The following is a 25185-nucleotide window of genomic DNA, read 5'->3' as shown; positions in this document are numbered from 1 at the left end:
CTATTGGAAACTCTGAGGCGAAAACAAATTTACTACCAAACATAAAGTCCAGCTATATTTTTTCTTGACGTGTTAGAATGGAAATAGATATTAATTCTTCGTGCATTATTGTATAATAATCGGCCTTCGTAATTGTATTGTATTACAACGCATTTGAACACAAATCGTGCATTATTCTACAACAATACACTCAGAATTGATAACTATTTCCTAAATATTTAGTGTTTAAACAACACCATCATTTACCCCTTTATATCCCATATATAAATATCACAAGTCAGATAAAACAAAATAAAAAGGCGTGAAAATCTAGTGTAAGTTGATATGATATCTTTATTTCATTTAGATAAAGTCAGAAAATGAATCATTCTTAACCATTCATTAGTATTTGTTTACGTTGAAAACACGGTCATAGTAATTTAGTCATTGATTTTAATTTGTAGTTTAAAATTTAATGTAATCGTACTTATACTATGTATACTTTTTTATATTCACTGAATGTTAAATTTATGACCTGTGATTTCTTTTTTTTTTCTGTATTGTTTTCGTTTTCATTGTTCCTTGATCTTCCCCTTTTCAAAATTTTAAAAGATTCTAAGATTAAAATAATATTACAACATAGCAACCAGGTGGCACTGTTCAAGTCAAGTCTGTCTCTTCTTCTTATCTTATGGATGCATTTGTCGCATATGTACAGAGGTTTATGTTATTCCATCCATTCACAGCCCGCATAAACTAGCTCATGGTACAGTTGACTCGTAACACAAAAAAAACCGAATTTCATAAGCATTAGGTCTACTAAGAACTACACCAGTCTAAAAGATTTTGAAAGCACGGGCGTAGAAACCTACACAATGAAAACAATATGAAAATATGTTTTTCTTCTAATTTTAAACGATTATTGAACTTGAGTTCAAATACGTTCTTGTATCTGTTTTAATATAATCTCGACTTTTGAAATATGTTTTAAGGAACGTTATTCATGACATATTTGGTTTAACACTGATCTATAATAAAGGTCCATTATCCCTAAATTATCCCTAAAAAGAATAGTTATTTACTTTATTTGGAAAAACAGGACAAGCGTGTATTTAAAATAAAATAATTGTTAAAGAACATGTAACCATATTATGACGGTAAATTTGAAATCATTAGCACTTAAACAAAATAATATTTTGACCTCATACAAAAAACTGTTATTAATCCCCCCCCCCAAAAAAAAAGAACAAAAAAAAAACAACAACAAAAAAAAACAAACAAAACAAAAAACAAACAGATGAAAAAGATGGCTCAGGTAATTAAGCAATAAGTATCATAATGGAAACTGCTAGAACATTTGTAGAAAACATAAAAAATAAACGCTTTTAGAAAATAAAAAAGCATTTTTAAAGACTAATGGGCTTTAAGATAATAATAATAATAATAATAATAATAATAATAATAATAATAATAATAATAATAAAAATAATAATGATAATAATGATAATTATAAATTATTATTATAATTATTAATAATAATCATGGGTATACAAAATGTAACTAACATGTACATATCGAGCCTATAACTTGCATTATTGACTAAGTAAGGAGAAATGTTTTTCATTGTGCCTAAATTTGACCTTTCATTTCGAAATCATATCGGTTGAATTTAAAGCTCTGAGTCAGTGTTTAATCTTGTATATCACATGGTAGTATTAGAAGTATCTGATAACACTTTTTATAAATATAAACCCAATGTCACCGAGAGAACATTATAGTATTTGCTGGGACATTTAAATCTTGGGAGAAATTTTATGTTGTCGTTATAAAACAGTTTTTATATTATTTCGGTTAAATTTGGGCAAACATTTTTCACCATGTTTGCAATCAGGATTGCTTTCTTACTGTATTTAATTGTGCATTTAAGCACGTGCCTTAAGAGAACAGACGAAACTGTTGATTATTTCAAATTGATTCAGCACGCGCAAAGAACTAGTGAGGCGTCGAGGAAATATTCTCTAGAGGAGAACGCGCTACCAATTGAACATTTACAAGTGACGAACAGTTACGAAAAAGTGTTAGCACGTGCGGAAGAGATTCAGGCGTCCGGTTTTGATGACGTAAGCCCTTATGATGTTAGCAGTGTATGTTTAAACCATACAAAATTATTAATTGATGCATTGATACGACGGGAGCCTTGGGCATGGAGAAGTAAGTATTTTATGACTGCTTTAATATAGTTTTCTTTGCATGTAAAAGAAAATATAAAAAAAATATAGAAAAGAAACGGTCGCTAGTTAACTGTGTCAAAATCTCTATTTACATTTACACTCATTTTGGATAGTTGTATTACTAAAAATGAAAGATCTAGTTCTTCAACTCTACACATTTGTATAATCAGTAGGGTTTTGCGTGATTGAGAACGATCAGTATAAAAGTCGGTTATAAATCGAAGTTCGAATTATCAGGAGTGAATTGCTGAGTGTAACAAAAGATAACACGATAAGTCTGTGGTACACTCGCTGACCTGTCTTCGTATGGGTTTTGAATTACATAGATCAGATAACGATTTCAACCCTGTTAAAAGTTAACCGACTAAAAAATGGTTGAAAAAGGATCTATGATTTATGTTTTACATATTTGCTCAGCATACTTCAGATATATATCTAACATTATTTATATATAGCAACGCCATGAACGATATCAAAGTAAACATTACAAAGTAAAGATTAGAGTTGAAAATGTAGTGACACTGTTTATTACTGAAAGGGAGGTAATGTTCACAGGAGAAGCGTTATTTTCAGTTTATTTTTTTTAATACTTTTGTCTCCCTTTTAGGCACTTTGTCTATTATGAATGAGCCCCATGGATAACAACAGATACTCTAAAGTACTTTTTTTGTAATTTAAAGTCAATAATATATGTAATTAATTTACTTTGGCTAAACACGGATAATACAGCATATAAGCATATTTAATGTAAAAAATCAAGGGTATCAATAATTGTTGCTTTTCATTTCAGTCGTTTTACTAAACAAGCAAAATTTATAAATATTAAGCCCGAAACCACCAATATTTTATTCCAAGAATAGATAAATGCGTATTCTAAAATAATTCGCACATTCACAGTTTACATTTCATTGTTCACGACGCTGGGCATGCATTGAAACTTGCAATTATGATACAAATTATAAATTGTTTATATCACGACGGATTTTTGTACACTTTTATTTGAATAACGTAAAACAATGTGGCTGAGGGGTTTAAGTTTTGAGGCATCAGAATTGCAACCACCGTGTTTTCCTGTGTGATCGTAAGAGGCGACTATACGGGTTCTAATTACTGGAGTCTGTGCATCCCTTAGCTACAAAAGGTGAAGCGATTTCGATCCCTGATGTTTCTATCACCCGAAGTTAACCAAAAATCATCTCTCCTGTTTTAGCGACATATGACCAAAGTTGTGTTGGTGTGCCGTTAAACCAGAAACTTATGATTTGATTGGGACTTAGTGTATGACTGGTTTCCTTAGAACGATACAAACATGAATTCCTACGATGAAAAGTAAAAATCTTAAATGAATTATAAAAATGCATTGAATGAACAGCGGTTAGAAAACGTTTTCTTCACAATTGCCTGTTCAAATGTAAATACTTGTACTAATGACGATATTACTGTTTGTAGTGATTGATGCCATGGGGAAACCCCCTAGTGGTATCATGGACTTTCATATTCATTGGATCGGGGAATGGAGTGAATGCATTGACGTGCAGGCAATCGAGTACCAGAACCCTGCTAATAAAACGGGGCCAAGTCACCCTTTTACCGGCGAATATTGTTTGGCGTCTATACCCTTGGGAAATCAGGTAAATTGTCACACAAAGACTGTTAGGGTCATGCGCTGACTTTCCATTTTTACTGGTAGAGGAACACTTAAGGTGCATTTTCGCAAACACATTATTATTTCCGGCAATCGGGCATTTGAGAACCAAACACCGATATTCATTAAACTTGCTGGATAGCTTCCTCGCAAATAGTGATAATGATAATGATAATAAAAATAATAATAATAATAATAATATAATATAATAATAATTATTATTATTATTATTATTATTATTATTATTATAATAATAATAATAATAATAATAATAATGATAATAATAATAATAATAATAATAATAATAATAATAATAATAATAATAATAATAATAATAATAATAATAATAATAATAATAATAGCAGTAGTAGTAGAAGTAGTTATAATGAGATAATAATACTTATAATGTTGGAATATAAGTGATATTGTATTGACATTTTCTTCAAGCAAAGGCCTTATCTTGCAATAGTTACATATACAGACAACTTATTGCTTTATTTTTTGTACAGGGAGCACTTGGACAGGCCGCAGTTTTGGCCATTGGGATGTGTTTCCCGGACACGTGTAGTTCTTCTGATGCAACGGCTTTGGCAAAAACACGTATGCACGTTAAATTATTTTGTATAAGGCATGAATTGATTGACATATTGTTCAAAGAATCACTTCAACGACCGTTTGCCGTAACAACGTCGATATGACGTAAAACCAATTATCCCAAAAGATACTATATGCCATTAAACCTTGATTTACCTCATTCATAAAGTTTGATTAATCTTTTTTTCTTTACATCGCAATTAAGATTTTTGTTGACACTACCTATTCTTATCGATTTTCAGTGGTGAGCTTGATAGATGTGAATGCAACGTCACGTGTACAGGTCACGTGTCAAGAAAAGTCTCTGGAATATACTGGAAAAGCTATAGCAGTCATGTAAGAAGTGAATCTTTATATTATTTAAATATTGGTGTGAAAAAAAATGACGAAATGTAAAGCCCTGTTAACAATTTAAGTGAAATGCATAAATGACGTCAGATTATTTGGACTTTGTGCTGACTCTTCCTTGTATAAATTTGCTTGTCGTAGTTTCTATGATAAGTATATAAGTATTTTGAAAACTACTGTTGTGAATAAAGAATGAATAAAGACACGTTCTAGCATTTACTATGATTTTTTTCACATTTTTATTATTAATCTAAAAATGTTGAATTCACACATCTATAGCTAGCTGAAATGTTTATTCTTTTTCTCGAGAAAAGACCATTTTCCACTAATCAACTTTGTACACAACTGCCATTCGAAAACAATGGCTTATTATAAATGATTTCAAAAACATGTGAGACGTGTACAAAATCGCCATTTTTGCTTTGTCGTTTTATTATACCTAATTATTAAACTAAATAAAAATGCACAACAAGCAAAGTCATGTCATTGTAATAAAAATGTGTTGTTTGCCTTTCGGATTTTTTGTTAAATATACGGTAAGCATTAACGCATATAACTGTGTGATGCTGTTATATTTTTTCAGCGTTATATGTTCACTATTTGCGGCAGTTATCGTTCTTGCAACAGCCTACGACATCTTCCTTAATCATTATATGGCGAGCAGAGAGTCAGAATACAAACTAATAGTATAACATTTATATATTGCATTAATTCATTTTGAACATCTTACTCTTTATTGTATTCATAAGTCAGTTGTTTAAACAAAGCAGTTGTAATTTATATGTACACAGTTGGCTGCATCAAATTTGAGTCAACTTCTTTGCATTTATGACTCTCAGATATACGAAAAAGACAGAGTGTCTTTACTACGTGACTTCTCGTGATTTGGACATAAAACCAATAAACCAATACAAAAGATTATCAAGATATAGAGGATATTTGTTTGTTTGTGTGTAAGATGAAATTTTATTTCATCGAGTGGGCTTTAAAAACAGTATTCTCACGAGTGGCGTAGCCACGAGTGAGAATACTGTTTTTAAAGTTCACGGAGATGAAATAAAATTACATCTTACACAACAAACAGACAAATTTTTCTTTTTATTTTATGCTTTAAAAACAAGTTAAAACGAATTTCCATAATTTTAACGTTAATATTAAAATCTGTTTCCCCCATTGAGAGCCCCATTTAGAGGGAATTTCTCATTAAAAACAAGAAGTCTTGGGCTGAAAATAAGTCCGCCAATGAAGGTTAAATGAATGTGATATCTATTCATTTTTTAAAAAAATATGAATGATCGCTTGTTTTAATAATAAAAAACAAACAATTCTTGTAGGAGAAAAAGTCCAACCATCCATCCATATTTCTGTTACTTACTGCGAATTTATATTAGACCTGGCTTTGTAAATGTAAACGGCAGCCATTTTTTTAAAGTCGTGTACTTCATGGGAGGAAAATAATTGTGTAAGATACAGAAGGATATAATTTGGATTTGTTAGTCATACACCTTTTTAAAAGAAAGAAAACTTATTTGAGGATTGTAACAGACAAAAAAGAAGTGTTGACAGAAGTGAAAACATTCAGAAAAGGAGCTAGGAAAATGGAAAACTTGGAAGCTTGCTAAGGCATTGTAAGGAACGCTGGGTTAATTTACTTATTTTACGAGTGATAGCTGTCAATGCTTTCCAATTTTTCATAAAGCATACGGCAGTTATTGCTCGTAGGATACTTTAATATGCCCAAATGTCATCAAGAGCAGTTTTGCATGGGGAAGGAATGTATTTTTCAGACTGTAAAAAAAAAAAGAAACAAAAAAATTTAGAGACGAAATTTTGTGATTGGAATTTGAAGGAATAGAAGTAAGTTTTCTCTCTTTATTACTTTTGACATTTAAGTTATTTATCTATTTCATCTTTGCTATTTTTTTAACAGCCTGATATTGTCAGACTTGTCAGTAAAAATAAAATTGAGGTACCACATGGGGAAAATCTTAAAAAAGTAGTTTCGTCATTGAAAAAAATGAAATTATATTTTGATAATTTTCACTGTGAAATTATCAAATATAATTTTCACGGATAAATCAGTAATCCACTGAAAAGCATAAAATAAAGTATTTTCCGCCATGACTTTTTAATATATTATTGACATTTATGGGATAAAATGTCGAGTTTGCTTATTCTAGTTATTTGTTATACTAGAGTATTCAGTCTGGATTTTTATAATAAACGTTGAGAAATATGACGTCAAATTATGACGATTTTCAAGATCTCGTTAATAATAAAGAAATTGCTAATTCTTACACTATAAGTATACCAATACTGAATGTTCGAGTACAGATATTGAATTTGCCAGAAGACTACCCAGCTGGCATACTTAAGATAGGTCGATGGTTAAACTCAGGTGATTGTATATTATAAAGGTACATATATGTAAGCTTGTAACATATTAAATATTCATGTACTGACCAAGGAAATCATATATTGTAGAATAATGGGACCGACTACGGTGCCTTTAATGACGTCACAAATGAACGCGATGGAAACAGATACGTCATAGATACGTCCGAATCAACACCGCTATACGCTGACAAAGGTAACCAAGATTCCAGAAACGATGAAATATCCTATGCCGGGCAAAACACGTTATTGAAAGCCGGATCAAAGGCAGTAAAAAATGAGCTAACAGGTAAGGAAAATAGATAAATAAATGAAAAAATAATACAAGTAGAATTTAGGAAATTAATGCATTCTAGATCTTAACTGTTTGGAAATTTTAGGTAAATGGCGACAATACTGTGTCGGTTATTTCAAAATTTTTAACTCTGGTTACTTCCCCTGAATTTCCTATTCATAAGATGTACGTATTAACGCGTTAGCCATTATATGCTGACAATTATCGGACGAGTTCGAACAACATCTTAATCCTATTATAAACTTTAATCCTAATATTAAACTGACTTTTCAGAACATGTTAATCTTTATCAAATGTAAAACAAAAGGAACACGTTTTCAGTCCTTTGAAACTAAAGCAGCTTTAAACAGATCAAGAACTGTGCATTGTACCGATATAGTAGTTCTGAAGAAAAAAAAAAAACAAGAAAAATTCAAGTTGAGATACATACTACTCCCTGCCACCTTTTTTTTTAGAAATATTCAGTAAAGAAGAATTCAGTAAAGAATTAATTTCTTAATTGCTTTATTTCCAGGAAAAATGGCCAACCTGTTATTATCATTCTCTGTTTACTCAAATGCGCCGAAAATATTTAGCACAAACCAACCATCTGGAACATTGACAAGCGTAAATGGTATACGGTTTCTGAGCATGACATGGGTCATATTAGGACATACGTATGCCTTTGGATTTACTTTAACCGGTACGTCTTGAGTCATATATTTATTAACTAATACTATAATATGAAAATGTCGTTTAAAGATAATGGCTTACAGGGTTGTCTTTTAGGAATGTGGCATTGAAATTGCAGCCACTATTTATCCCCGTAACAGCGGACTTATGGGTTCGAATTACTGGAGTCGATACTTTGCTTATGCATTTCAAATTTGTGTTGATAGACTCTGAATTAATGCGTAAATGATGTAATGACCAAGTAAATTACACAAATTCACCATTGCATCGGTTATTGTATGAAAATAAACCACTCTAAACTAATGGTTGATAATTTAGATAACATCTTATTGTTTTTGAAGTTGCTAAATACTGATAAAATGTATTATTTCGCAGAACGCGCATGCGCGAAAAACTACTTCCGTTTCTATAGAAATATCATATTGTAAATACTATAAAAGGTCTGATGTTTAAATGATTTGACTTAATCCCCCCAAAGGATTTTTGTGTTGACAGCTCATACACTTTATTATATGAAATGAAATGTAAAAATGAAAACAATTACTGAAAAGATGATGTTTTACAAGAGTATATTATATTGGACTTCACTTCACCGGGCTCTAGAAGCGGCAATAACTAATACCTAAACCAGAAACTCTTGGCCACTCGTAATGTCCATTAGGGCTGACCCATTCAGACAATTTTGCAGCCTTTAACCTATCAAAAAATGGTTCAATCTTATAAAATACAAAATTAAACAAATTCAGCACATATAATTGTAAAATATTGAAACTTTTGAAAAATGAAGCTTAATTATTTAGTTGCATTAATGACACCGTTCATTTGAATAAATCATTATATCTCTGATCTACCAATTTCAGACAATGCTGCCACATTCTACCCCGAAATGATTAAGAGATTCACATTCCAGGCCATTTCTAATGCTACCGTTTCTGTTGACACGTTCTTCGTTCTCAGGTAAAACCCTTTACCTCTTTGAGAGTAAAACACAAAGAAAGAATAAGGAAACTGAAGAAAACTGTTGATTATAATTGTCTACAACAAATAATCACACTATTTGAACACCGTTCAGAATACAGCACGTTTTGTAACGTCGCTTTTCAATGGATAATCGTCACGAATATATAATGTATCTATAATACGTCACGGTTGTAACGTCGTTTTTAATTGGATAATCGTGACGTTTATATAGATTCATATACACGATTGCTGACTATTTATAAAAAAAAATCTCACTGTTTTCTCTAAATAAGAAAGTTTGTGTAATTATAAATTTGAAATAAATATTCCTGACATGATATATTCCTCGTCTAGCGGCTTGGGTTATATATGTTGAATCACCATTAGGATATGCTGCATGCCTATTTTTTAACTTTGTCTTTTGACGTCTTATCTATGGTATGCAGGCTTCATAACCTCTTATTCCCTTTCAAAATTTCATTTTGTTTAGTTTCACCCATTGTGTTCTTGTTTAGAGCACGCGCCTTCTATTACTTGGGGACCATACGCCGCTTTTCATGGAATGACAAGGAAGTGTCTCATTGAAGGTTCCATGATAACCGCTTTATTTACACATTATGTTTCTTAATTCAACATTTTACAATTCCATGTTTAAATGTTGAATTCCGCTTAAGCCGATGACAGGGGGCGTGGACGGTAGTTTGCTATTGACAATACCGTCCATGAACAGGCTCTATCAAACCGAGCCTGCAAAATTTTGAATTTTGCCGTTTTGGGCTCTCTTTAGGGATTTTTATTTTCTCTATTTTACATATGCTTCAAACCATTTATAATATATATCAGTTAAAATGAAGCATTTTTTGCTTGCAGTATTATATATTCGTTATAAATATTCCCGACAGGTTATATTGCCAAATATATACAGTTGTTTGCAATATTACCCTCGCATAGCGGCTCAACAACCGTTTTTAAGGGGCCATAATACCTGTCAACAGCTTTGTAACTTATAATATATAAGGCTGCTGTTGAAAATATTAACAACTAATTTATTAAGATTATTAAGACAGGTTTGACAGGTTATATGGCCTTATATAAACGATTGTTTGCCTATATAACCCAAAGGAACCAAATAAAAACAGTAGCCTTCGCAATGATCACTTTTTAACCAATTAAACACACTATAATATTCTGACTAATTGAACGTTTTTAATACTAGGCAGACTAATTTGTTGTTTTTGCTGTTGTTGATGTTGTTTGTTTTGTCGTTGTTGTTTTCAGTGGATTGTTGGTGTCGTATCTTTCTCTTCGTGAGATGGAAAAGAGGGGTGGCGCCCGTAAATTTAAGTGGGGAATGTTTTACTTTCATAGATTCTGGAGGTAAATATCATAATAAAAGTGAATGGTGTCTTATAATTATGTAAATGAAGTCATATGTTTTTGTGTGTCAGAATTATGGCATGAATATAAATGAACATCATCTTAAAAAAAACTCTACTTATTATTTAATTTAGTTTTATTTCTTACGACAGATATATTTGTATCTAGAACCTTGTATGATAGATTTTCCTAAAAAAATGTTTCCATGGCACAATGACCTTTTAGGCTTATTTGCATTTAAATTTTTCATAACATCGTTTCTGATGATGCAATTTTTGGACGTTTTTATCATATGTACATTATTAAGTGTTAAACAGTTTATGTTTTTTTCTCTAAGATTGACACCACCGTATATGTTGCTACTAATTTGCTTATTTTCCAACCCTTTAAATTTTGGGGAAAATGGCCCCGGGGGCGGCCCAAAAAAAATTTTGGGGGTTGTTTGTAGCCCCAAATCAAAGGATCCCTGGGGGAAATTTAATTTTTTGTTTTATAAACCCAACTTAGTCAGATCTAAAAAATGGTATATATAATCGATCCCAATTAATATGAAATAAAAAAAATTTAAATTAAAAAAACCAAAATGAGTGAAAAAATTTACAAAAAAAACTTCAAACTTTATTGATTTAATAAAAATAGATAAAAAAAATAAGTTAAATGATAATTTTAAAAAAACTTAATTCCCGTATTTTAAAAACTTTTTTTATTAAAGTCAACACCTTTGGTTTACTTTTTACAATAAAGCGTTTTTTCCCCAAAGAAAACCTTTCGGGAAAATTGGGACTTTGTTTCCAAAGACAATTGAGAGAAAACTTTTTTAAAGCAACTTTTAAATCTTATGAAAATATCATAAAGAAAATTGTGCTGTAAAAAATAAATACCAAATAAAAATTTTAATTTAAATTTGTCTAAAGTAATTAATAACCCAAATTTAAAATCCCCCGGGTTATCTTTTTAATATAAAATTTAACTTAAATTTACAATTTTTTCTTTTGGGAAAAGTTTTATGGGAGGGGAGCTTTTTTCCCCGGGGCTAATGACATGCAGTTCTATGTTTTTCATTTCCTTTTAAATTTGCGGGTTTCCCTTGTACAAAGAAAAGTTTTTCCCCTCTATTTAAAACCGATCGTTTGGGGAACGCCCAATTTAACAAGGCTTTAAAAACCACCTTTTTTAAAAAAGGGTTTTCAAATTTAAATTTTTAACTAGGCTAAATTTCCTTTCATTAAACCCTTTTCCCTAAAAACCTCCCATTTAACCATCCCCAAATTCCCACGTTTTTAAAACCAGGCGGGAAATTCCCTTTTAACCAATTTTAAAATCTTTTTTAACCCCGGGTCAAATTTCCTTTTTAAACCAGATTTTTACGTCCTTTTAACCACTCAATAAAGTTTAAATTTGGGTTTTTTTAAAACCCATCTTTAAACGTTTTTTACCAATCAATTTTAAATTTAAATTAATACAGCCCAAATTTTCCCCTTCATTAAACCCAGACCCTTTTCCTTTTAAACCATAAAGGTTTTTTTCTTTTAAACCCAATTAAAACCTCGATTTAACCGGGTTTTCTTTGGGGCCTTTCACCGGGCTCAATCTTTTTCTTCCCAAAAAAACTTAATCGTTCTTTAAAACCGGGAACGCATGCCCCCTAAAAGCCCAAGCTGAAACTTTCTTTTCCCAAGTTTAAACCTTCCTTTTAACAAAGCTTTTTCCCTCCTTTTTAAACCGGGTACAAATCCCAATTTAACCGGGTTTTAATTAAGAGAAACCCTTGGGTTTTTTGAAAAACTTTTTTTGTTAAATGCATTTTTAAATTTTAAAAAGGGGTTTAAACAAAAGGGGGAAACCGGGCTCCCTTATCTTTAATGACCCTTTTTTAAAATTTAACTTTTCATTTAAAAACTTAATTAAAACGGGTTTTTTGGAAAAACTGTATGATTTTTGTTTTTTTTAATTTTCAGTTCACCCCTGGGGGGAAACCCGTTTAAATGCCTCTGCTGATTCTGGTTAATTTCTTCACCCGCGGAAAGTTATTTCAAAAAACAAAAACCATTTGATTTTGAAAATTTAACTGGGGGCCCAAAGTACGAAATTTTGTTGGAAAAATTTTTAAAAAACGGGAATATTTTGTTTTTTGTAGGTAAACGTTAGTAGTTTTTTAGGGTTTTTTCCCATTTTTTGGTTATAAAAATTTAATGAATTTAGAAAGTTTTTTCAGTTGCCTTCAGGAACGTAAGCAATCGTACTCAGTAATACAATACAATTATATAAATACTTACTTATCTAGTGACAAATAGAGATAAAAATAAATGTATAATTCCAATCATGCAAAGCATGTATTTTTGTCTTAAATGTGTGATGTTTTTCTTACATAAAAGAAATCAATCATGTTCTTGCATTTTGTGTTTTACAGTGGAAATGAGATGATGGAAATTTATATTTCAAACCTTGGACCCGTATAGTAATCTCATGTTCTTGCATTTTGTATTTTACAGTGGAAATGAAATGATGGAAGATTTGTATTTCAAACCTTGGACCCGTATAGGACCATACGTCGTCGGGTTCTTCACCGGATATCTTCTACATATTACAAAGTGCAAGGTTAAAATGCCGCAGGTTAGTGGTTTCTTTTATATTCTTGTTTAGATTAGTCCATATTCAACTTCATAGTTTGTATAAAATTCATCTGTACAAAATTACTTCTTGTATTTATAACTTTATTTTTATGCACGTAGAAACAACATTGTTGTAATCAAAATATTCTTTTATCAACATAAGAACAACATGGTCGTCAATCCATTTTCAACATGTATATTATTTACTCTGGTTTAACACACTTTTTAAACGTTCAGTAACTGGCTGAGAATTTCAATAGCCCGAGTCGTTTGGAAGGATTTATATTGTTAATTTAAAATTTATATTGTAAAACAACCGTTTATATCATTGGTTATACAAGTTGCTGACGGGATATTCTGGAAAAATAGCCTGATTGAATAAAATACAACCCAAGATTCAAATTGTAAATGTTCGTAACACAACCCAGTATGGTTCAGGTAATTGGCCAATGAGTAACTTTATGAATGAAATAACAGGACACAAACAATAAAACATTTCTGGGACATTATGGGTCTTAAATATAATTGTCTCTATTAATATTTTTCTCACATTGTTATAGATATTAAATGTTGTCGGCTGGATTATGGCAACAACAGCTGCTATGCTAGTTTTATACGGCTTGTACTCACCAGATGGTACGAAAATTCTCAGCGAGGATACGTCGGCATTCTATAATGCCACGTCAAGAACTGCATGGGGAATGTGTGTTGCTTGGGTTGTTTTCGCGTGTGCCAGTGGATATGGAGGTATGCATGACGAATCTTTATGTTAGAAACATATAAATAAATTTAGGGAATGTTTACAACGTTCTTCTATTTAAGAAATCAAGATAATGGAAAATAAATTTAAATAAATTGCAACACAAATCACATACATTTACAACATTCGTGGCCATCCGTGGCGAGTGGATAAGGCCGTTGACTTCAATCCACTTGCTTCTCACGGCTGTGGGTTCGAATACCGACAAGGACAGGGGTTCTTTCACGTGTTGATGCTATCAATTTGGCTAACGGAACGTCGGTGGTTGTACTCAGGTACCCGTTCGTTCCTGAGATTTTCCTCCACAAGTATATATGTGTCGGTGTGACGAAAAACCAAATCAATCAAACAAACAAACAACATTAACTATAAATAGGCTGAAATATTTTTTTTTTTCAATATCACTACTTGTATGATTCGCCTGTATAGCACGGTTAGTGGTTTGGTAATTTGTTCATTTTGAAATAATCAAAGGTCTTTAAATGTGCATTGAGACTTTACCGATTGGGAGCAAATTATATCACGTCTCGTTATAGAACAATGTTTCAAAATTTAGCAATAATGACAGCTGCTATAAAATTAGAGTCTGATATTTTTCTACTTTAAATATCTTTGGATGTATTTTCTATTGAAATATTATCTTGTTTCTTTCCAGGCCCTGTTAATAAGTTATTGTCATGGCGTGCAATTATTCCTCTCAGCCGCCTGACGTATTGTGCATATCTAGTACATCCGCTCGTGATGTATGCATATTATTCCAGCAAAAGAACCTTGATGAGATGGTACGATTTTGAAATGGTTAGTCCAAAATACAAATTCTTTATTATAGAAATTATCGTATACCTTGATTGTTGGATGCAACTACCATTTTCCTAAAGATACATACTATATTATACTTTGATAGAAAAATAACAAGCATAAATATTTTCAAAGATAGTTGTATAGTTAGTATTGCAGTAGATAATAATACACTTTATCACACAAGCAACGTGATAAAACAATATTACATAAAAGTAATAACACTTTTACGTGACTTTCATATGCGATATATACAGACATAGCTATAGGCGTGTCAACTAACAATTAAACTGTTTGTATTTTAAATATGTGATTAATAGAATATAATACTTATGTAGATCATAAACTAAATTAATTGAACTCGTTTAATAAAACAACACGATGCTCGCCAAAGGCTCGCATAACATTTTATTTAACTTTCAATGAATTTAGTATAAAATCTCGACTTATATCAACAATGGAACCTTTTATTATACGTTTGACGTAAAACTTGGCATTAAGAAATGTGAATTCTCTTTTTAGATATACATTTTCCTGGGCCACTTATGTGTATCGTATGCTGCAGCGTTTGTTATTTCTCTGGCGTTTGAATCTCCAATGATGGGACTAGAGAAAGTGTTGTTGGGAAGAAAGAAAAATAGTTGATCACCATGGCGACATAGATAAACAAATAAAAAGTGCAATATGAGTGAACTGTTTAATTCATTCACTTATATAACGCTTCGTAACCAGACTATATCTGATTTTTTAAAGATATTTTTCCTTATATTTTATGTGTTCCTTTTTGAACGTGTCTCTTGTTGTTTACATGTCTTTTGAAGAAATTTTATGAATTTGTGACTTTGAGTTTACATCGTAAACATGGAATAATGTCATGCTTTAAAACAACAATTTGTGTCATAATTCAATGTTTATGGTCTGGTCCAGAGCTCAACATTTTATTGTATAAAATATCAACTCTTTTCGAGCTGTAACCGAAAGTGGTTGGGTGAGGGAGGAATTTAAGTCAAAAGTAGTTTTGTTATTGATTACATGCGCATTTTAGGACAGGTAAATACTGGTTGAAATAATTATTAGAAACATGTTCAATTGAAATAAAACATTTTCATGGAAAGCGTTGAAATTCAACAGGTAATTACTTTGTAAATTTCGATTTTTTCATGTCTGTGCTGGCGAATGCTGCTTCTTTATAAAAAAAAGCTGATAAGCAGTTTTCTGAGACTAGTTAATGGAATGGTGGTTTCCTATTCAAACTTTCATTTTTGATTTCTTTGATAAGCCATTCAGTTGCGTGTATTGAAAGACAAATTTACAGACCTATGCCATACGTGCATTTAGTTATGATTATGTTTTGCCATAATTTAATAGTTTTGCATTCTTTCACTGATATAACTTCTATAGCCCCAAAAACGTTATGTCAACCAACAATCAATAAATAAATGCCATACATTTCACGGCGTGCAGGGATATTCCAAACATGTTATTTGAAATAAATTTTGTTATTAATATATATGGTATGCAGGCTTCATAACCTCTGATTCCCTTTCAAAATTTCATTTTGTTTAGTTCCACCTATTGTTTTCTCGTTTAGAGCACACGCTTTCTATTTTTTGGGGACTATACGCCGCTTTTCATGGAATGACAAGGAAGTTTCACATTGAAGGTTCCATGAGAATCACCGTATAAACACATCTGCGGATGTTTATAATTAAACATTTTACAATTCCATGTTTAAATGTCGAATTCTGCTTAAGCCGATGACAAGGGGCGTGGACGATAGTTTGCTATTGACAATACCGTCCATGAACAGGCTCTATCAAACCGAGCTTGCAAAATTTTTAATTTTGCCGTTTTGGGCTCTCCTTAGGGATTTTTATTTCCTCTATTTCACATATGCAACACACCGTTTTTAATATCAGTTAAAATGTAGCCTTTGTTTACTTGAAGTATTATATATTCGTTATAAATATTCCCGACAGGTTATATGACCGTATATAAACAGTTGTTTGCAATATTACCCTAACAACAGTTTCTTAAGGGGCCATATAACCTGTCAGCATCTTTATAACTTATAATATATAAGGCTGCTGTTAAAAATCTTTATAACTAATTTATAAAGATTATAAAGACAGGTTTGAAAGGTTATATTGCTTTATATAAACGATTGTTTGCCTATATAACCCAAGTTGCTTTGCAATAAGGGACCGAATAAAAACAGTAGCCTTCGCAATGATCACATTTCAGCCAATCAAACACACTATAATATTCTGACTCATTCAACGTACTCATATTAAAACTAGGCAGACTAATTTGTTGTTGTTTTTGTTGTTGTTTATTTTGTTGTTGTTGTTGTTTTCAGTGGATTGTTGGTTTCATACCTTTCTCTTCGTGAAATGGAAAAGAGAGGTGGCGCCCGTAAATTTAAGTGGGGAATGTTTTACTTTCATAGATTTTGGAGGTAAATATCGTAATAAAAGTGAATGTTGTCTTAACATTATGTAAATGAAGTCATATGTTTTTGTGTGTGTCGTAATTATGGCATGAATATAAATGAACATCATCTTGAAAAAACTCTACTTATTATTAGTTTTAATTCTTACGACAGATATATTTGTATCTAGAACCTTCAAGTTGTATGACAGATAAATCTAAACAAAATGTTTCTATGGCATAATGATCTTTTGGGCTTATTTACATTTAAACTTGTATAACATCGTTTCTGGTGATGCAATTTTTGAACGTTTTTATCATATGATGTTGTGTTTCATACAGTTTCATACATTATTAAGTGTTAAACAGTTTGTGTTCTTTTCTCTTAGATTGACACCACCGTACATGTTGCTACTAATGTTATACGTTCCAACCTTTAAATACTGGGGCAATGGACCAGGCTGGCCACAAAATGGGGTTGATGTAGACGAGTGCAAGGATACCTGGTGGACTAATTTATTATATATCAACAACTTAGTTAGAACTGATAAAATGGTATATATAACCCGATTTTTATTTATATATGACAACTTAATGAAGTAAATGTTAAAAAAAACTTAGATAGGTAAACAAGATAAAAAACGTTCAAAGCGTTATGAGTTATATAACAAGAAGAAAAACAATCGAAACTTATAATGTTACAAAAACTTAATTGCGTAGTTTTTTTTCTATTATAAGTCAACACTATAGCACTTATCTGTACCCACGGTAAATATTCCGTATACATGTATATGCATGTTTACCGATATCGGGTAAATAGCCTTGGTTACCAAAGATCAGTTGAGAGAATGCTTAGTTAAGTAACATTAAAACATAATGAGATATCTTGAAGAATGTTGTCGTATAAATGAATACAAATGAATATTAACTTTATTATCTAAGTAATTAATAACCGAACTAACAGAAACCGTTATTTATCAATATGAAATTACATAACTACAATATTTCTGTTTGACAGTGTATGGGATGGAGCTGGTACCTGGCTAATGACATGCAGTTTTATGTTCTGAGCCCTTTAATGCTGGTTCCCTTGTATTAGTAAGTGTTGCACTCTACTTACCTTTCGTTTCTACGCGCCCAATTATCAAGCCTTGAACGGCCATTTAACAAAGCCCATACATAAATTTAACAGGCTGAAAAATCCATTTGAACAAGTCGGAACTCCTGTTTAACCAGGCTCAAATTTCCATTTCACCAGACCTAACGTCCATTGAACCTGTCTCAATCGTTCATTCAATCAAAATCAATCGTTTATTCAACCAGTTTCAAACGTCCTTTTACCTGTCTCAGTTGTTCGTTCAAACATACTTAATCGTTCATAAAAACAGACACAATCGTTTCATCCATACACACTCAATCGCTCATTCAACAAGACTCAGACTTCCTCTTAACAAAGAATAGACGTCCATTTAACCAAACTTAAATTCGATTTAACCAGGCTCAAGTGTCCTTTTGACCAACGTTCTTATCATTCACTTCAAAAAAACTTAATCGTTCACTCAGACTCAAAAGTTCATTCTTGAACCAGACACAAAGACCATGTAACAAGCTAGATATTTTCTTTTAACTCGCTTAAACATCAATTTAACAAAGCTCTAAGGCCATCTCCCAGGTTCAATTCCCAATTTTTTACAGGCTCAAGTATTCGAAGCTTGTCGAAAAATTTGAAAACTTTTTATGTCAACAACATTTTTAATTTTTATACAATGTATACAAAGGGTTAAAAACTATCTATCTTTATGACCCTGTAAAATAAAACATTCAATTAGATCTTACTTCTACAGTTACGGTAAATCTTATGTTGCTGTTGTTGTGTTTTCAGTTCACCCCTCTGGGGCACCGTCTCATGCCTCTGCCTGATACTGGTAAACTTCATCAGCGCTGGAGTTATTTCTAAACAGAACCATTTGAGTGCAAACTTACTGGCGGCAAAGTACGTATAGGTGACAAATAATCAAAACTGAATATATGTTTATGTAGGAAAACGTTCAGTAGTGTTTTATTATTTTATAAATTATTGGTACTATACATTATTTAATGACATTTAGGAAGTTTTACAGTTTCCTTCATAGGTTTTCGGCGCGTTGATTAGTCACTACCACCGGGCCAACTCCCCCCTCCCACATTCTACAACTATCCTACCTCTCAAAACCATGTAAACCGCAGTATTTTTCATTTAAAACATGTTTTAATATTTGGTATATGCTTTTAATTCAATTACCTTCATCTCACACAAAAAAATATATATATACATGTATAATATATTTAGTAAAGGTATGCAACTGGCCGCTCATTTTTCAGCACTCATCTTAGTATGAGCTCCATAACTCCAACATTTTTTCCCTTATTTTTAATATCTTGGTACCAAATGGTAGGGAATTGATTACTCTTAAAGGACTTTAAGCTGTCATTACAATCATTTCAAGTTTAAGAAGATATGTTATCTCGAAGTCAACGCAAGTGTAACTTGACATAAGTTACTTAACATAAATACCTGACCGCTCGGTTTTTGTCAAAATTACCCGACTAAACGGCAGTTTATTCGAAATGAATGAATATTTTTTTGTATTGCCCATATAAATATGATCAAATTATATTAATATTTGTAATAACTGTTAAATCAAAACGTCATATAAAAATATAACAAACGATATTCCGATATTTCAAATTCCAAATCTAAATGCAAGTAATTGTTCTGAAGAGTGCTCTCCTCTTCTTTAATTTTGTATGGAGTATTGGTCCAAGGTTTTCACACAACCAATGAAAATACTCTATACCAATACATCCGTTTAGACATGTGTACTTTCATTTTGGATGGAGGATTTAACAAATCATTAAAATGGTTCGCTATAGTTTTGAACTTGAACTTTTAAACTTGAAAATGATTGTAAGGACAGCTTAAATTCCTTTAGTAATCAAGTCCCTACCATTTTGTACCAAGATATTGAAAATTGGTGAAAAATGTTGGAGTTATGGAGTTCAGTTCATATTAAGTTGAGTGCTGAAAAATGAGCGGCGAGTTTCATACCTTTACTAAATATATTATATATCATTTTTTTTTTATTTTTATGTAGGAGATGAAGGTAATTGAATTAAAAGCATATACCAAATATTAAAACATGTTTAAAATGAAAAATACTGCAGTTTACATGGTTTTGAGAGGTATGAGGGTTGTAGAATGGGTGAGGGGGAGGGGAGTTGGCCCGGTGGTAGTGACCAATCAACGCGCCGAACACCTGTGGTTTCCTTCAGGAACGTCAGCGATCGTACTCAGAAATACAATAATGTAAATACTTACTTATCTATTGACATATATAGATATAAATACATGTAAAATTCCCCTATTGCAAAGCATGTATTAGTGCCTTACATTTGTGATGCTTTTCTTACTTGGTAATCAATATTATTATTTCCTTGCATTTTGCGTTATACAGTGGAAATGAGGCGATGGCAGATTTATATATCAAACCTTGGACTCGTATAGGACCTTACGTCGTAGGATTCTTTACTGGATATCTTCTACATATTACAAAGTGCAAGGTCAAAATGTCACAGGTTTGTGGTTTCTTTTATATTCTTGTTTAGATACGTTCATATTAAATTTCATAGTCTAAAATTCATCCTACAAAATTGCTTATTGTATTAATAACTTTATTGTTATGCACGTAGAAACATCATTGTTGAAAAAACTTTTGACACGTTCAGTTACTGGTTGGAAATTGCAACATTGTACAGTTGTCTAGAATTGCCTTTCTTTAGGGATTTTGTTTTTCTCTGTTTTAATATAATTGTGGCTATTGATGTTTTTTTTTCTTCTCATTTTGTTTAAGATATTAAATGTTGTCGGCTGGATTGTGGCAACAACAACTGCTATGCTAGTTTTATACGGCTTATACTCACCAGATGGTTCAAAAATTCTCAGCGATGATACGTCGGCATTCTATAATGCCACGTCAAGAACTGCATGGGGAATGTGTGTTGCTTGGGTTGTTTTCGCGTGTGCCAGTGGATATGGAGGTATGCATGACGAATATTTATGTTAAAAACATATTAATAAATTTAGGGCATGTTTACAACGTTCTTCTCTTATAGAAATCCAGATAATGGAAAATTAATTTAAATAAATTGCAACACAAATCACATACATTTACAACATTCGTAGCCATCCGTGGCGAGTGGATAAGACCGTTGACTTCAATCCGCTTGTTTCTCACGACTGTGGGTTCGAATACCGACAGGAACAGGGGTTCTTTCACGTGTTGATGCTATCAATTTGGCTAACGGAACGTCGATGGTTGTACTCAGGTACCCGTTCGTTCCTGAAATAATGCACGAAAGGGCACCTGAGATTTTCCTCCACAAGTATATATGTGTCGGTGTGACGAAAAACCAAATCAATCAAACAAACAAACAACATTAACTATAAATAGGCTGAAATATTCTGTTTTTTTTTTTCAATATCACTACTTGTGTGATTCGCATGTATAGCACGGTTAGTAGTTTGGTAATTTGTTCATTTTGAAATAATCAAAGGTCTTTAAATGTGTTAATTTTTTCATGTGCATTGAGACTTACCGATTTGGAGCAAATTATATCACGTCTCGTTATAGAACAATGTTTCAAAATTCAGCAATAATGACAGCTGCTATAAAATTAGAGTCTGATATTTTTCTACTTTGAATATCTTTGGATGTATTTTCTATTGAAATCTTCTCTTTTTTCTTTCCAGGCCCTGTTAATAAGCTATTGTCATGGCGTGCAATTATTCCTCTGAGCCGCCTGACGTATTGTGCATATCTAGTACATCCGCTCGTGATGTATACATATTATTCTAGCAAAAGAACCTTGATGAGATGGTACGATTTTGAAATGGTTAGTCCAAAATAATAATAATCTTTATTATAGAAATTATCGTATACCTTGATTGTTGGATGCAACTCCCATTTTCCAAAAAATACATGCTTTATCAAACTTTGATAGAAATATAACAAGCATAAATATTTTCAAAGATAGTTGTACATTTAGTATTGCAGTAGATTTTTAATACACTTTATAACACAAGCAACGTGATAAACCCATTTAATATAAACAATATTACATAAATTTAATAACACTTTACGTGACTTTTATATGCGATATATGCAGACATAGCTATAGGTGCGTCAACTAACAATTAAACTGTGTGTATTTTAAATATGTGTTTATAGAATATAATACTTATGTAGATCATAAACTAAATTTATTGAACTCGTTTAATAAAACAACATTATGCTCGCCAAAGGCTCGCATAACATTTTATTTAACTTTCAATGAATTTAGTATTAAATTTCGACTTATTCAATATCCTCTATATCAACAATGGAACCATTTATTATATGTTTGACGTAAAACCTGGCATTAAGAAATTTGTATTCTCATTTTAGATATACATTTTCCTGGGCCACTTATGTGTATCGTATGCTGCAGCGTTTGTCATTTCTCTGGCGTTTGAATCTCCAATGATGGGACTAGAGAAAGTGTTGTTGGGAAGAAAGAAAAATAGTTGATCACCATGGCAACATAGATAAACAAATAAAAAGTGCAATATGAGTGAACTGTTTAGTTCATTCACTTACATAACGCTTCGTAACCAGACTATATCTGATTTTTTAAAGATATTTTTCCTTATATTTTATGTGTTCCTTTTTGAACGTGTCTCTTGTTGTTTACATGTCTTTTGAAGAAGTTTTATGAATTTGTGACTTTGAGTTTACATCGTAAACATGGAATAATGTCATGCTTTAAAACAACAATTTGTGTCATAATTCAATGTTTATGGTCTGACCCAGACCTCAACACTTTATTGTATAAAATATCAACTCTTTTTCAACCTGTAACCGAATGTAGTTGGGTGAGGGAGGAATTTAAGTCAAAAGTCTTTTTTAAATTGATTACATGTGCATTTCGAGAGAAGTAAATATTGGTTAAAATAATTATTAGAAAAATGTTCAATTGAAATAAAACATGTTCATGGAAAGCGTTGAAATTCAACAGGTTATTACTTTGTAAGTTTCGATTTTTCATGTCTGTGCTGGCGAAAGTTATGCTGCTTCTTTATAAAAAAAAAGCTGGAGACTAGTTAATGGAATGGTGCTTTCCTATTCAAACTTTCATTTTTCATTTCTTTAATAAGCCATTCAGTTGCGTGTATTGAAAGACAAATTTACAGACCTATGCCATACGTGCATTTAGTTATGATTATGTTTTGCCATAATTTACTAGTATTGCATTCTTTCACTGATATAACTTCTATAGCCTTCGAAACGTTATGTCAACCATAAATAAATAAATACCATACATTGCACGGCGTGCAGGGATATTCCAAACATGTTATTTAAAATAAATTTTGTTATTAATATTAAACTGAATATTAATATGTGAAAACAAAGATGTGTTTTACAACTTACGACTTTAAACGTTTTCGTCTTATTATTTTATGGTTGAATGAAAAAAGAAATAATTCATGTTTTATGTTTTTGTTATAATATATGTCTTTGTTTGGTTTCATTATCTTAGCTAAAAAAGATATGACATCAAAGCGCTAAAATGATAGAATTATTAGAATAATTATTTCTATTAGGACATTTAAAGACATCAATAAATAGTACATGAAATGAAACATTTCTAAGTTTTATTTCAATTCAATTCACACGAATCTCTAAATGCCCGGTAAAATGAGAGAAATAAGTCAAACTTGTACATCCCCTGAAACAATAAGCAAATTCATAAACAATCATATTGAATGATGTATTCAAAGTACAGAATTTTTAGCTCACCTGTCACAAAGTGACAGGGTGAGCTTTTGTGATCGCTTTTCGTCCGGCGTCCGTCCGTCCGTCCGTAAACTTTTACTTTAAATGACATCTCCTCATAAACCACTAAGCCAATTACATGCAACCTTCACAGTATTGTTCCTTTGGTGGTCACCTTTAAAATTGTTCAAAGAATTTAATTCCATGCAGAACTCTGGTTGCCATGGCAACCGAAAGAAAAAACTTTAAATATCTTCTTTTAAAAAACCCAAAGAGCTAGAGCTTAGATATTTAGCATTAAACATCTTCTAATGAGTGTCTACCAAGTTTGTTCAAATAAAAGCCCTGGGGTCAAAATTGGCCCCGCCCCAGGGGTCATTGATTTTCCCTATATGCATATAGTAAAAACTAAAAAAAATCTTCTTTTAAAGAACCCAAAGAGCTAGAGCTCAGATATTTAGCATGAAACATGTTCTAATGGGTGTCTACAAAGTTTGTTCAAATAAAAGCCCTGGGGTCAAAATTGGCCCCGCCCCAGGGATCATTGATTTTTCTTATATATGTAAAGCAAAAACTTAAAAAATCTTCTTTGAAAAAACCCAAATAGTTAGAGTTTAGATATTAAGCATGAAACATCTTCTAGTGAGTGTCTACAAAGTTTGTTCAAATAAAAGCCCTGGGGTCAAAATTGGCCCCGCCCCGGGGGTCATTGATTTTCCTTATATGTGTATGGCAAAAACTTGAAAAAAACCCAAATAGCTTGAGTTTAGATATTAAGCATGAAACATCTTCTAGAAGGGTGTCTACAAAGTTTGTTAAAAAAAAGCCATGGCGTCAAAACTGGCCCGCCCCAGAGGTGTCATTGTTTTTAACTATATGTGTATAGTAAAAACTTTAAAAATCTTCTGTTAAAAAACTCAATGAGTTAGAGGTTAGATGTTTAGCACGAAACAACTTCTTGTGGGTGTCTACCAAGTTTGTTCAAATAAAAGCCCTTGGGTTAAAATTGGCCCTACCGGGGGTTGGGGCAGAAGTCATTGTTTGTCATTATATGTGTGTAGTAAAAACTTAACATCATGAAACGTCTTCTAAATGGTGTCTTCCAAGTTTGTTCAAATAAAAGCCCTGGCGTTTAAACTGGCCCCGCTCTGGGGCCTATATACAGGTGAGCGACCTTAGGGCCATCATGGCCCTCTTGTTATATAATGTTCCGAAACCAGCTTTGTCTTGTAGTTAAAA

General features: G+C 31.8%; 1 protein-coding gene across 2 annotated transcripts; it reads left to right on the top strand.

Annotated features, from left to right (window-relative positions):
* Nucleotides 1-1747: 1747 nt before the first annotated feature.
* LOC132720600 (nose resistant to fluoxetine protein 6-like) lies at nucleotides 1748-23655 on the top strand. 2 transcript variants are annotated; one of them, XM_060704759.1, is made up of 16 exons: nucleotides 1748-2190; nucleotides 3660-3841; nucleotides 4365-4455; nucleotides 4692-4785; nucleotides 5381-5483; nucleotides 7282-7480; nucleotides 8001-8168; nucleotides 9019-9115; nucleotides 17025-17123; nucleotides 17485-17650; nucleotides 18114-18193; nucleotides 18978-19088; nucleotides 20590-20710; nucleotides 20986-21172; nucleotides 21885-22027; nucleotides 22579-23655. In XM_060704759.1, exons 1-16 carry the CDS (start codon nucleotides 1857-1859, stop codon nucleotides 22699-22701), a joined length of 2298 nt encoding a protein of 765 aa, XP_060560742.1. In that variant the 5' UTR covers nucleotides 1748-1856; the 3' UTR covers nucleotides 22702-23655. The 2 variants fall into 2 exon arrangements, with proteins under 2 accessions (XP_060560742.1, XP_060560741.1); XM_060704758.1 differs by lacking the exon at nucleotides 17025-17123 and adding an exon at nucleotides 10397-10495 and having other exon boundaries at nucleotides 1749-2190.
* The last annotated feature ends 1530 nt before the right edge of the window (nucleotides 23656-25185 follow it).

The sequence above is a fragment of the Ruditapes philippinarum genome, unplaced genomic scaffold, assembly GCF_026571515.1.
Source record: "Ruditapes philippinarum isolate M1 unplaced genomic scaffold, ASM2657151v2 ctg6099_1_1_1_1, whole genome shotgun sequence".
Lineage (NCBI taxonomy): Eukaryota > Metazoa > Mollusca > Bivalvia > Venerida > Veneridae > Ruditapes > Ruditapes philippinarum.
This window is presented reverse-complemented; position numbering and strand designations above follow the sequence as displayed.